At 47.4% G+C, this 13,434-nt stretch overlaps 4 protein-coding genes across 4 annotated transcripts; 3 read left to right on the forward strand and 1 right to left on the reverse strand.

The window, feature by feature from the left end:
* Positions 1-1,053: 1,053 nt before the first annotated feature.
* On the reverse strand, positions 1,054-3,737 carry EDB93DRAFT_1252579 (glycoside hydrolase family 3 protein; the record flags this gene model as incomplete). Its single annotated transcript, XM_041453300.1, has 8 exons — positions 1,054-1,355; positions 1,408-1,789; positions 1,841-2,387; positions 2,438-2,633; positions 2,693-2,699; positions 2,753-2,852; positions 2,928-3,421; positions 3,483-3,737. The coding sequence occupies 8 exons, from the start codon at positions 3,735-3,737 to the stop codon at positions 1,054-1,056; spliced, it is 2,283 nt and encodes a 760-aa protein (XP_041305549.1).
* Positions 3,738-5,420: 1,683 nt separating this feature from the next.
* On the forward strand, positions 5,421-6,284 carry EDB93DRAFT_1105718 (Alpha/Beta hydrolase protein; the record flags this gene model as incomplete). The annotated part of the gene is made up of 2 exons (XM_041447525.1): positions 5,421-5,993; positions 6,054-6,284. 2 exons carry the CDS (start codon positions 5,421-5,423, stop codon positions 6,282-6,284), a joined length of 804 nt encoding a protein of 267 aa, XP_041305550.1.
* A 545-nt stretch (positions 6,285-6,829) lies between these two features.
* EDB93DRAFT_1241782 (general substrate transporter) lies at positions 6,830-8,908 on the forward strand (the record flags this gene model as incomplete). Its single annotated transcript, XM_041451922.1, has 10 exons — positions 6,830-6,887; positions 6,935-7,015; positions 7,072-7,154; positions 7,205-7,366; positions 7,439-7,700; positions 7,773-7,867; positions 7,922-8,033; positions 8,084-8,335; positions 8,390-8,548; positions 8,601-8,908. 10 exons carry the CDS (start codon positions 6,830-6,832, stop codon positions 8,906-8,908), a joined length of 1,572 nt encoding a protein of 523 aa, XP_041305551.1.
* Positions 8,909-10,883: 1,975 nt separating this feature from the next.
* EDB93DRAFT_635831 (uncharacterized protein) lies at positions 10,884-12,819 on the forward strand. Its single transcript, XM_041456937.1, has 5 exons — positions 10,884-11,361; positions 11,423-11,467; positions 11,539-11,724; positions 11,774-12,188; positions 12,240-12,819. Exons 1-5 carry the CDS (start codon positions 10,971-10,973, stop codon positions 12,739-12,741), a joined length of 1,539 nt encoding a protein of 512 aa, XP_041305552.1. The 5' UTR covers positions 10,884-10,970; the 3' UTR covers positions 12,742-12,819.
* The last annotated feature ends 615 nt before the right edge of the window (positions 12,820-13,434 follow it).

The raw sequence follows: 13,434 nt of genomic DNA on the forward strand, positions 1-13,434 counted from the left end.
TAGATATGACCATGAGTTTCCCTGTTCAGTCTCACTCGTTGTCATTCTAGGAATAGTCGAGAAGCGACGGTTTCTATTGCTTGCACGATGTAGAAGGCAATGGACATGATCGGCATGGCCTAATAGATCGAAGCTCGGCTTTTCAATAACGCATAAATGTCAATCGCTGCGAGGCAATCATCTGACAACACTGCATCCTGAGTATCACTACCACCTGACCTGCGACGCCGATGCATGATGACACGGATAGATATCCACATAATATAACACCAGTAGATCTTTTAACGCTTCTATCAGCTCAAAGGGTCCTAAACTAGCAGATAAAATATGAACCTACCACAGCAAACAGAGTTTGCGTGACATGCAAGGCTTCCGGTATATGATTTGAAAACGTCCACGAAGAATGTTGCCGGTTCACCTAGAAATATGTCGCGATATTTACCAGTCCATCTTCGGCACAGATGACGTCGATGACGACGATGTGCTTGTATGATGTTAGCAAATGATATCAGATGTGAGAAGCAAGAAGCGCTGACTGTATCAACAGTAGGACAGCCACCACAAGTTGATGTCCTGTTGTAAGTAGATCAAACAACAAATAACACGCAAGTAAAAAAGCCTGAAGAATTGTCAACCACCCGTACGAAACAGAGTGACCACATTGCAATACCCACCGTATGGAATATCTTACAGTGTTGATGACATCATAATGGCAGCATCCCTTGGCATGCCGGTTACAGCCACGGCGAGAACACTGTCTATGGGCTAGAAGATCAGTGAAGGTGCGGGAATCTTTACCATCGTGTATATCGTTATTATTGAAAAGGACAGGCGCCAAGCGCCGGCTGATTAAAAGAGCCATCACACAGCTTCTTACGCCGTACCTCCCCTTAGTTTCCAATCCGACAATATATTGACTACCCACGACGAAGATTATTAGATCTAGTGATTGCCCGGAGCATCAAGTTCCAATTGCCCATGTAATCGTGACAAACAGTCAAAGTCACGACATGCGCAGAGCGTCAATCGTGAGACGTCGAGGGCTGTGCGACGTTATGAAGTCATAGTGTTTTGCGGGAAGGATGTGAGCCGTGCAGCACTTCCTGTCAATTTGAATTGAGAGTTCAAGACTCTAGTGGTGTCGAGCACAAGCTCATAAGTGCCGGGGTAGAGCCAAAAGTTGCCATTGGTATCTGCTCTTGCGAGATTACCAAGTGCAATCGGTAGCTCAGCTATTGCAGTAGCGCCTGGTGCAATGCTGTGAGAGCGGGCGTAGCTGACAAGATTCTTGTTAGGGTAGGGAGCATCTCCATATGTGCCACTGGCGAAAAGAAGGGAAACATAGTCAGATGTTCCTGAAAATAAGGAAATGAGATAGTGTGGCGTAACAAATTGTGGGCCACATACTGTTTCCGGTGTTCGTTACACTGACAGCGAGCGTAGCAAATAGTGCGCTGTCCAAGTACGCAGCATGCTTCCCTGCATCAACGAGAGCTTGGATGCTGTATGATGTTGCGGGGGCTTGCACCCATTTGCAAGAGAATGTAGTGTAGTGCTCGCCATATCCGAATTCGTAAACAGGCGTGTCGGTGTACCAGATATAGGTACGACCCGGACTCGTCGAGTTAGGACGGAGGTTCATATCCGTCATGGGAATCTCGTTGACATAGTTTTCTGGGTACTGCGTGATGGGAAGGCGCCCAGCAGGCGCAACCTTGCCACTGAGAATGTCGAAGACAGCCTTTCCGCCACTCTGACCTGGATACCCTGCCCAAACAAGCGCATTGACCTAAACCAACTATTGAGCAAGTTGGCTAGAAAAGTGGAATTGGTAACTGACAGAAGCATTGCCCTTGAGAACAGAGTCATCGAGTTGTCCGCCGCCAAATTGCACCACGACCAAAGGCTTGCCTATTGTCTGAAGCTCAGCAATAAGGTCAAGCTGATTGCCGGGCCAAGTAATCGTATAGCGGTCCAGGGTCTCGGCCTCGACAGTGTGATCAATACCCCCAGCGTAGATGATGGCATCTGCTTCCTTTGCAGCCGCAACAGCAGCATCAAATCCACTCGTGTCATTAGATACAATGTGAGTGCCCAACACGTAGGTGACGTTATAACCATCATCCATCGCGCCCATGACGGGGCTGATGAGATAGGGAGCGACACCATAGTAGTTACCTTGCATTTGGGTGGTTGCGTTTGCCCACGGGCCGATCAAGGCAATGTTATTGATGCTACTCGAGAGTGGCAGAGTACCATCGTTCTTCAGGAGAACAATACCCTCTACAGCAGCTTGGTATGCAAGCTGTCGGGCGGTAGGAGCATTGATGTTACTCCAGTTGTATGTTCTGTAAGGTTGCCGATCTTCTGGATCAAAGTAACCGAGGCTGAGATACTGTATCAGTAAACAACATCGTCATGCGGAAAGGCGCCATACCGGACGAGTGATGCGTATTGGTGAACCAGAGCTGTGCGTAGGTCGGTCTCTGTGATAAGAGATTCTTCGTATGCGATTGGCAACCACTCTGTATAGAAGGTTCCACAATCGATGTCAGTTCCCGCCTTGAGTGCGTCTGCTACAGCGAGTTGAGGGGTGGAATAGTTGTGGGGAGAGTAGATATTTTGGATGGCACCTGAGTGAGGCTTGATCATCAGGTCAAGTAACTGTTCAGATTCTACTCGCCACAATCACCCGTGATCTATTAGCAAGTCATTAACTCACTATACACAAACAAAGTAACTTTGAGCATACCAATCGGTCTTGTGTGAAGCCGTAGAAATCACGAAGAATGTCTTGAAGCAAGTATGTATCTGCGCAAGAAGGAACACCGTTGATAGCATTGTACGAGCACCTACATTATCAATAGGTGAGATAGATCGATATATTAATACGGCGCAAGGAGCTGTGGTAGACTGGTAGTACGTACATGGCAGCGCCAGCTTTGGCATCTCTATAACAAGTCTGGAATGGAGGCAGATAGTATTCCACGAGATCTTGAGAAGTGATCAGTGCATTAAAGCCATATCGAGCATTGCCATCCCAGTCCTCAAGATCGTAGCCCGCAAAGTGTTTACAGGTGGCAACGACCTGGTAGTAAGGCTCCGGGTCAAGACCACCTTGCAAGCCAACCACGAAGTTGTATACGTATTTGGAGAGGTAGTACGGGTCTTCTCCAGGTGTTTCCTGTCCTCTGCCCCATCGAGGGTCTTTGAACGGATTAATATTTGGTGTCCAGAAGTCCAGACCTGCGTGCCCATAGTTATTGAAGGCACGTCCCTCCATACCCACAATGTTTCCAACAGACTTGATCAACTCGTCGTCAAACGCAGCACCCATAAGGATCGGCTGGGGAAACGATGTTGCATGGCTAAATTCGCCTGACGTCGAGAAGTTAACACCTGGACTTTTCGCTACTCCGTGCTGGACACAAGCAAGTCAGTCTCGGCAGACTCCGAACCTCTCTTAAACATTTATCATTTACCAAAGCTTCTGACCACCACTCGTACCCTGGTAAACCGAGACGAGGAACCCCAGGAGACGTGTTGACAGTATTATTGATCAACTCTGGAATAGTGAACAGCTTGACCAAGGAAGTTGCCCGTGTAATGGGGTCAAGAGCAGTGTTGCAGACTGCATTGCTCGCTAGAGGTCCGTATTCGCAATCAGGAAAACCATAACCAGTAACACTACCTGCTGCGAGGAAAAAAACAAGAGTGGCGCGCTTTGAGAGCCTCATGGTAATATCTCTGCAACAATCTGTATTCGTGTCACTTTTATAGTATTCTAATCTTCGGACAATCTGTTCACTCTTCAATGGTGACATTGTCATGCGTCAAACGTTGCTCACGAGTGGCCCTAGCGGTCTGCGTAAAGAAATGAAATAGGAAGAAGGGATGTTATGCGGCATGTAGTTTAAGGTGGGTTATTGATATTTGCAAATCTTCTGCAGCTATAACTGCGCCTCTCTTCCACAAAGTACCGAGTCGTATGGGCCGTCCTGGAAGTTTTTCAGGATAAACATTTTCTACCACTGTGAGTCCTTGGTTTGAGTAATCACCTATCTTGAACTGATTCCTTTCATCATACCAAGTTTGTACAAGCAATAGCCAAGGCTTCGTTTCAATACCATCTCACATACTCGCGTACTACGGAGTGACGTGTTTCTATTTTTGCGAGCTTGTTGATCCGTGATCTAGCGCCATTTGCAACTCGGAAGGCTTATTTCAATTGCTGTTGGCAGATGTCACGTCCCAATTGTGGAGTGGAGGTAACAAAGATACTTGATGGCGCTTATCCGTATGCTTATGTCCTTAACTCACAGGCCATGCAAGTTTCTTCAATAAAAACACTTCAAGACCAAAATGCCCATGGTGGCTCCATTTACCCGTCGTTGTGTCCTGTCGTCGTGCTGTGAGTCTGGGTGGATTCTGAGTCCCCTCGAGGCACGGACCTGTATCATGATTACAATCAGTAGTTCATAGCATGAACTCAGCCTAGCCTTCGCCTATTACACACATGCGCCTGTGATAGTCTGCTAGAGTGCCGTTCGCTTCTAGTCCTCACAGCCGTCAAGACACCTCTTTACAGCACCAGTAACCATTATCTACTTGATCTACGTGTTCCGCGAACTATTCGAGTTGCGCTAGTAGCAGAATGGACAGCAGAAGATTGATGGAGACTTGAAAGCAGAATCATTCACAGGTGGGATATGATTACTGCGGAGAGGGTATCTTAACCGTGCATTGACAATTCAACCAAGTGAACACTGTTCTAACACTGGACCTGTACGCTAAGACCAGACTGCCCTAGTCTCCGTCAGTCAGACTGCATGTAACCTAACCGTACCCTTAACATTCCCTCTCCGTGTCTCAATATGCACACTGTCCTTGGTTCGACATCTCGACCTGTTGCACACGGAAAAAAACTATACAGCCTGATAGCGGCAAGCTGTGAGAAGGTAGGAGAAGATGTAAAATGTTTTGTCGCGCTAACAACAACAATAATAATAGAAGCCGGGGTTGTCCCTCTGGCATATTCCCTGTGAAGCGGACTTATGATACTATTTAGAGAGCGGTGAGATCAGTTCTTCCTTCATTTACCCAAGTAGCTCTCACATTTAAGCAGATGACACGTCATATCACCAGAATCGGATTTCCGTCAGCCCCAGGGCGCCTTCCTTTGATGAAGGGCTTATTCGTGGCATTTATCGATAGAGGGATAAGTCCTGTCTCAGTGTCATACAGCTACTTTGGTCAGTATGTGCTGCACACCCTTCAAACGCATACATTTACGGTTACCTACATGCTACTTCCTCTTCTAGCGCCTGCCTCCATCATGGTCAGACTCGAATTTTGAATCTCTTCACTCAGACAGGCTCCGCTAGCAGAATTTTGATCATCCACTGGCAAGCCATATAGATATGTACACCTCAAATTCAGGGTCCCAGTGGGGATCTCCAGACGCTCCCAGGAAAGCTCTTCTTATTCATGGGTTAGCTATGTGCTCGAGTTCATGGGAAGGCATCGCTCAGCTATTAGTAGCAGAAGGTCAGGTTTTGCGATACCATGCTTATGATGCTCTGTTTTCAACAAGCTTCACGGGGTTCTTTGTTGTGGCGCCAAATCTCCTTGGGCATGCATGGAGACGGTGCACCGACTACCGTGTGTCCACCCTTACAGAGGATCTCCGACCGTACTTCATCAAGGACACGTCATACGACGTGATTGTAGGTCATTACCTTGGAGGCCTAGTGGCATTGTCGCTCTTGTCATTTCTGCCCAAAATGAAAGAAACCGCTGTCATACTCCTCGATCCCCCCCCCCTCGAGATCGAGGAGACGATCGAAATGCATAAAAGCTGGTTTCTGAATGAGGTGGCGAATATCGGATCCACCGAGGAGCAGGTTGATCTTGGTTGGTCACAACGTGACCGTGTGTTATACGCACTAGGATTTTCAATGTGCAACAGTACCACTATCAATGGAGTCTTCTTGGTAATGTTGCAACTGCGGACAAGTGATTGCTACTGACACTTCTGCTGTTGTTATGAACAGCATAACAGGCCATGGTCTTTCAGTGGCCTGTTCAAAAACATCCCCCCTCATGTGACGATTACCGTGCTGGTGTCAGATCCCCAGGTCGGCGCTGTTTGTCGCGCAGAGCACGTCCCTCGTGGAATTGAGAAACTGAATGTCAGAGTTCTTCCGGGAATTGGTCATTGCATTCACTGGGAGTGTCCAGATGCTATTGTGGACTTGATTCGACTACCAAGGGCGAAGCTTTGAGCTGTGCGAAGTGTTTCATGGCCTAGTTCGTGTCTACGACTTTCTGTTGTAACCTAGTCTCCATTTGTATATGGGGTGTCGCAAATGTCATCTATGTCAAACTACAAGTTATAAACTTACCTTGCATGCATGCACACGAAGCTGTATGTCAAAAACTCGAAAAAAAATAATCTGCAATGCTTGCGTTTTATTTATTGCTTTGCATAAAATCAGATTTTACTTACCTCAAGAGTCCTGGAGACATCTATTAATATGTTATCTACCTCTTCACTAGGAAGCTCGTGATCATGATCATGTTATAGTCAGCCGTTGATTTGAATCACCGCAACTTGACCGCAACTTCAAGCGGACCAATGGTCTAGCCACAACGGTATCTCCACGTGATCTATAGTATCAGGAATTTGTCTGATAGAAACCAGCTGTAGAATCCCCATGATGTTCCGAATCATATCCAACTCCACCAGGTGTCTGAGCAGGTACAAGAACGCTTTTCAGAAACAATTGAGCTGTGGTCGGCAGACTCACTGACGCCTACTTTTGCCATTATGACCCAGTCTTCTTTTGCGAAAAGGGCCAAACGAAAGACCACACGCAAGATGAGTTGTATGAAGTTCGAGGACACGCCGCTGGGGATGCTTCGCAATACGCAGTCGTAGCGGAGGTCGAGAAACACACAACTTGGTTTGTCTGGCTTCTTGTGGCTTGTTGTACTATATCAGGGTTGTTGTTTGGTATGGTTCACTTTCAAATAAGACGGTGAACGACTGAACATACGATGTATCAACAGGTTATGATACTGGTGTAATATCTGGTACTCTAGTTACTATCAACGGGGATCTTGGGCCGGCTCAGTTATCAGACGGACAGAAGGTGAGCTGGATGTCCAAAAATTCCATGGTCACTTGACCATTTCATTCCAGGAATTTATCACGTCATCCACTACATTGGGTGCATTACTCGGGGGCCTTGCTGCCGGTGCAATGTCAGACTGGACGGGCCGTCGTCCCGCCCTTGGCATAGCAGACATTATCTTCGTCGGCGGAGCTCTCGGACAGGCAGTCTGTCGTACCGTTTGGAGTATGGTATGCTTCCTTCCCCATGCGCCATCATTGGTTTATCTGTCACCCACTGACCACCAACTCAAACGTTGCTAGATTGGTTGCCGGTTTCTCATCGGTATCGGCGTTGGTCTTGCATCGTGCATCGCTCCTCTTTATATACAAGAGCTGTCGCCTACACGCATGCGCGGGCGCATGGTCGTGTTGAACGTTGTAATGATCACCTTTGGGCAGGTGCTTGCTTATGGAATCGACGCAGGCTTTGCCAATGTGAGTGGTGGTTGGAGGTGGATGGTTGGACTTGGTACCTGTCCAGCTGGTATTCAATTGATATGTTTGGGATTTTTACCGGAGAGTCGTGAGTTGTTTCCCCCGTGATTATACAACGCCATTTGCCTTGGGATGACTAACAATGGCCTTCGCTGTGCAGCAAGAATACTTATCCGGAGAGGCGATTTGGAGGCCGCGCATAGAGTGTTAGAACGTGTCTACTCGCAGGCCACAGCTGAGCAGATTGATCTACAGGTATTATTAGCATTGGTCGGTCGAGCACTGGAAGTAGTCTGAATCACCTCATAGCTTCAGGTTCTTCGCGCATCGGTACAGCAGAGTATCGAAATCGCAAACTCTACAACTTTCTTTGAGCGCTTCAGCTCCATGATCACCGTTCCCGTAAATCGTAGAGCACTGAGTAAGACATACCAATTGCTTGCGCAGCTTTGCCGTACTTACGTCGTAAAGTCATTGGATGCGGCATGCAAGCGTTCCAACAACTTTGTGGATTCAATACACTAATGTATTACTCCGCATCGCTATTCCAGGAGATAGGTTTCAACCAGCCCACAGCAGTTGGACTCATTGTCAGTGGGACAAATTTCATCTTCACACTTTTTGCGTTGAAGTATATTGATATCGTCGGACGACGGAGGATCATGGTGTTCTCCGCACCTGGCATGATTTTTGGCCTCGCCCTTGCCAGCATCGCATTCCATTGTATGTTTTCTGTTAACTGCATAATAGGCCAGATGACAGACACGGATTTGATAGACATGACCCTGCATACAGGTGGCGATCTGGTCAGTGGCGTGTCTTACTCCAGATCATGGTCCGCGGTTGTTCTGCTCTCGATGATCATCTTTGTCGCATCGTATGCAACGGGTTTGGGAAATGTCCCGTGGCAGCAAGGAGAGCTCTTTGGTCTCGAAGGTCACATCATTACTTCTCCTACCTGTGAGTTCCGCACTGACGTTTCATGCAGTCCGCGGCATTGGCACATCGCTCTCGACTGCGACAAACTGGGCTGGCAACCTTCTCATCGGCTCTACATACCTCTCTCTCATGGCCAAAATTACCCCTGCTGGTGCATTTGGGTTCTACGCAGGGTTGTGCTTGTTAGGATGGCTGTTTTGCTTGTTCTTCTTCCCTGAGACTGCTGGGCTGAGCCTCGAGGAGGTCCAGAGCATCTTTCAGGATGGTTTTGGTATTCGAGAAAGCCAGAGAATGAGGGATAAAAAGCGAGAGATGCAGATGCAGAAAGAGATTCAAGCGGGGCGGGGGGATGCATGATAGGCACGCAGGGGTATGATATAGAGTTTTTGCGCTTACTTATCTAACAATTCATAAAAAACATTGTTGACCCACACAGAGGCCTACGCAACCTGTGTTGGTGGAAACCATGAAAACTTGTACAAGACCTGATAGAGTCCAACGTGGAGGGTCCACGACTTCTCTTTATGAAACACATTCGCAGACAAGTGACGGCAGGGCGTTCGGCTGTAGTTCTTGATGTCTATACAAAAGCCTTGTCGATATTTAATTGAACCCTATCGGTTTCACTATGAATAGTGATCCCCATCGCAAGCATCGGTAAAATGGTTGATGCTGAACTCAGACCGTACCCGCTTAATTATGTTGGAGGATAAATCACTGCACCCAACTCCAGCCTAGTAAAAAAGTTCAAGGATGCACAATCTGAGCTCACAGCGCAAGATGGATATGCTCCAAAGTTCGAACCCTACTTGAAACCGTTCCGTAAATGATATCGGACCGCGAACCTCCTAATGGTGCAGCCCGCTGCAACTAGTGTCCACTATAATCGAATCAGATCTATAGTCCGGTCCGAATTGTGGTTCAGGCCTCAGGCGGTGGTGACAAGTTTCCCTTTTGACTTTGACTCCAATAAAAAAAATCAATGTGGGTGCTACATATCAAGTCACTCGCGGACGTGCAAGCTTATACTATCCTTGATAGTCTGATTTGCCGCTAGCTAACTGCCTAGTACTTACGCTGATACTTATGGTCGCAAACCGTGTGCATTTGCTGTTTTCCTCATCGTCTTTGGCGAAGCACGTCTCTCAAGGGACTGAAGGTTTGAGGGGAAGAATCTAGGGGTTTGGGGAGGACGCCACCGAGTGAGAAGACGGATACCGTGACGGAAGGTAAGCGCTGTCCATATTTTTCTTTTCTGAAGCTGGGACATTGGATATGTGGATGATATGGGAGTGTTCGGATATCGTTGAGAATCGATTCGAGCTTTTACAAGCTGGTATAGGGTACATACAGGTAGGCGCATGAGGAGCTTATTGCATTTCGCTTAGATCCTTCCTGGCGGACAACATAGAAGAAGACATCGATGAGGAAAAATAAACAGGTGAGAGAGAAGGAAAAAAGAATGGTGCCCTAGCTCGAATATCTCACCTCCTGCGTGCACTAGAAAAATACCGCGTTTTGTGCAAGCACGTCAACAGTGAACAGCATGCACATACTGTTCTATGAGGCTGACAAGAGTGCGGAGATGTAAATGGGGACGTGTGCGTTTCTTGAGATGTACACGCATGCCTTCAAGTGCGAAAAGAAAAGGTTGGAGGGAAAGTCATGATACAGCAAGTGGTGAATATTCAGACGATGGGAGCGCACAGTTGGCGTATTGGATCGATTTGTTGTTTATGAGCTGATACGGGGTACATATAGGTGGGCACACGAGGAGTTCGTTGTGTCTCTGTTTAGCCTCTTCCCTGCGCATCGTCGACCTATCTTCATTTCTCTTTCCCTGCCAGTGCAGAAGGCCGTAGGGTTATTGGTGAGTCAGTGACCCATACCCCAATGAGGCGTCTTCTGGATAGCCACCAGGCCCACCACACCTGACATCTAGTATCGCTCATGAAATCATCACGTCATGACCTGCCAACCTGTCTATCATCTGCCATGGCGTACAAGTTGTTTATATTATCAGCGTCCCCTGGTGTGGAGTTCTGGATCATCGGTGAGGCATTCTGATTTCTTTCTTTCACTGAGAGCTGATTGTATCCTGGAGTAGTTTTCAAAATTCCGATGTACAATATGCCGATTGGACCTTCTTCCACTCCAGGATCTATCGTGAACCTGCACAGCTGACAGCTGTGCCAAACCTTGTACGTACACTTCTGTCAGGCCCTGGGCCAAGAGGTGCGGTCATTTAACTAGCACTTCAGCGCCAGCATCCGCTTGCCATGCAAATTCTGGCAAACACTTTCAAATATGCCAAACCCTAGTGCCTTGCTGTACATCAAGGACTGCCTTGAAACGGCGCTCACGAAAACATACAAAGTGAACAGGATGCATTTGATACACCCAAACTTGACAGCCAATAATGCGTTTGCTACTTTTCTGCGTCTTCCTCTACCTTGTTGGAGTAATCCGAGTCCAAGCTGCATCTCCAACAAATACTACAACTAGCACTAGTAGCAACGTTTCTGAATCCCCATCATTCACAAATAGAACCCTGTGGAACATCGTCTCCAGCTCTCTTCTCACTCTGTTTGCGTGTATATACAGTGCCATTCACCCCAATATCCCGAGTCCTAAGGACAGCCCCGTTCTTATTCTATGGCGACGACTTGGCATGATGACAATGGCACTAATTGCTCCTGAACTAATCGTCACATGGGCCATGCGCCAGTGGATCAGCGCTCGTCGTGTTACCAAACTGTTCAAGGAATCTGGACATTTTGATATTCCTCAGCCGCAAGAGCAGCCTGGAGGTGGGTCATGATTTCCGGAACTGTATACGTTACTCGGGATACTTACTACGCACGTTTCTAGATCATGGGTCTGTCGAAGCTGCAACTGCGGAGCAATATGTCGAAGGTGAGCTCGACATTCTGCAGCCATTTTGCTACACCCCAAACTCTTTTCTCATGACTTACCTGCTTCTCAAGATCGTGATAACACCCGTTTTCTCATATCATATCCTGAAGGTGATTCGTCATCTGTACTAGTGGCCACTGTTCCTCCAGAAGTGAATATCACTACTCCAGCGCCCAACCCAAATTATGGGGGTACGCATGCTCTGACGAAGCCATTCAGAAAGCTGTTTAAGGCTTATGTTTCAGAGCAATCTGAAGGTAAGCCCGATTCGTGCTGACCTAAACGTTGACTCATGTGCATTTTTAGATTTAGATTATACGTGGACTCAGACACACAGCTTCTTTGTGCTCATGGGTGGCTTCATGCTTCACGTGGACGAGAAATCCTACCATACATTACAGCCTGATGAGATTCTCGAACTGATATGTAAGGGGTGTATCGACGTCCCTACCCTAACAGCAAACCAGATCCACGACAAGAGCAAAGGCAATGCGATATCGAAAGGATTGATCATCCTTCAAGTGGCCTGGTTTGTTATGCAGCTCGTCACTCGCGCCATCTATCGTCTCGAAACCACCCAGCTCGAAGTGGGAACACTCGCTTTTGCGGTTCTCAATTTCCTCACTTATGCTGTGTGGTGGGACAAGCCTCTCAATGTGCAATGTCCACATCCAATGTATTGGAAGTCGACCGAGTCAACACCAAAGGATCACATCGATGAGTGCGTATGTGCCTGGATAAGTTTACCGCTGCTCATTATGTCTGCTCTTAGCGTTCATACAGAAAACGAACTCACTTGGTTTGTCAGGATGTTGCATCCAGTCTTCGCCCCAATTATAGAACTGATAGGCGCACATGACATTCCTACATCTCGAAAGCTCCGAGTTCCAACATTTGATGGCAGCATCAAATTCGGAGATTCGGAGAGGGCAGTTCTTCAGCTTTCTGGATTGATTATGGCAACCATATTTGGCGGCATTCATTGTATAGCTTGGTTTTTTGCCTTCCCCACACACCAGGAACAGGTGTTATGGCGCATAGGTGGCATTGTTATAACTTGCATACCCTGGTTTGGTGAATTCGTTGGATTCATTATAGGCACAACTGAGTTGCATGCATTCAGAAGTTTTGTGGTTTGTCTGGCCCTCGTATCTCCCGTAGTGTACATCATAGGACGTGCCATCGTCTTGGTGCTCATGTTCACCACTTTACGCAATCTTCCTCCTGATGCATACAAGGCGGTATTGTGGACCGCCTTGGTGCCCCACTTGTAGTTCTTGGTTATGGTACTTGTGCAATGCGTTTAGTATACTCTAAAATTTATATTCACGGAAGGCCATATTCGGACGCGATCACCCTGAACAGCAGCAAAATTGTGCTGTTTTGGACGCTGTGGCTGGTGAACGAACAGGCGGCAGCATTCCCAATCAAATTCAACAATGAGACAGTCACATTCAATGGACGCTACCCGACGTTGTAGTGTTCATCTCTATCATCCATCCATCCGTGCTCTGAACACAGAAATCGCGTGCCTGAAAATATAGGTGCGTGGAGTATCTGTTTACGGCGCCTACTCTGATACTCCTAGTGTCAAACTGTTTGCGCTGGCAGGTTTATTCATCGTCTTTGGCGATGCACATATCTTAATCTACGGTTGTGGGGGGACTGAAGGTTTGAGGGGTCGAATCCAGAGGCTGGGTTGGGGACGTGAAGGCGGCCAACAAGTGAGAAGACGGACATGGAAGGTAAGAGTGCCACCTACGTATTCCTTTTCTGAAGCTGAGATATCGGGCATGTGGATGATATGGGAGTGCCCGGATAGCGTTGAGCATGGATTCAAACTTTTATAAGCTGATGGTACATACAGGTAGGCGCATGAGAAGCTTATTGCATTCGCTTAGATCCTTCCCGTCGGACAATACAGAAGACATCGATTAGGAATAAAAAACAGCTGAGGGAGAAGGAGA

Source organism: Suillus bovinus, assembly GCF_016758785.1.
Source record: "Suillus bovinus strain UH-Sbo-P2 chromosome Unknown EDB93scaffold_47, whole genome shotgun sequence".
Classification (NCBI taxonomy): domain Eukaryota; kingdom Fungi; phylum Basidiomycota; class Agaricomycetes; order Boletales; family Suillaceae; genus Suillus; species Suillus bovinus.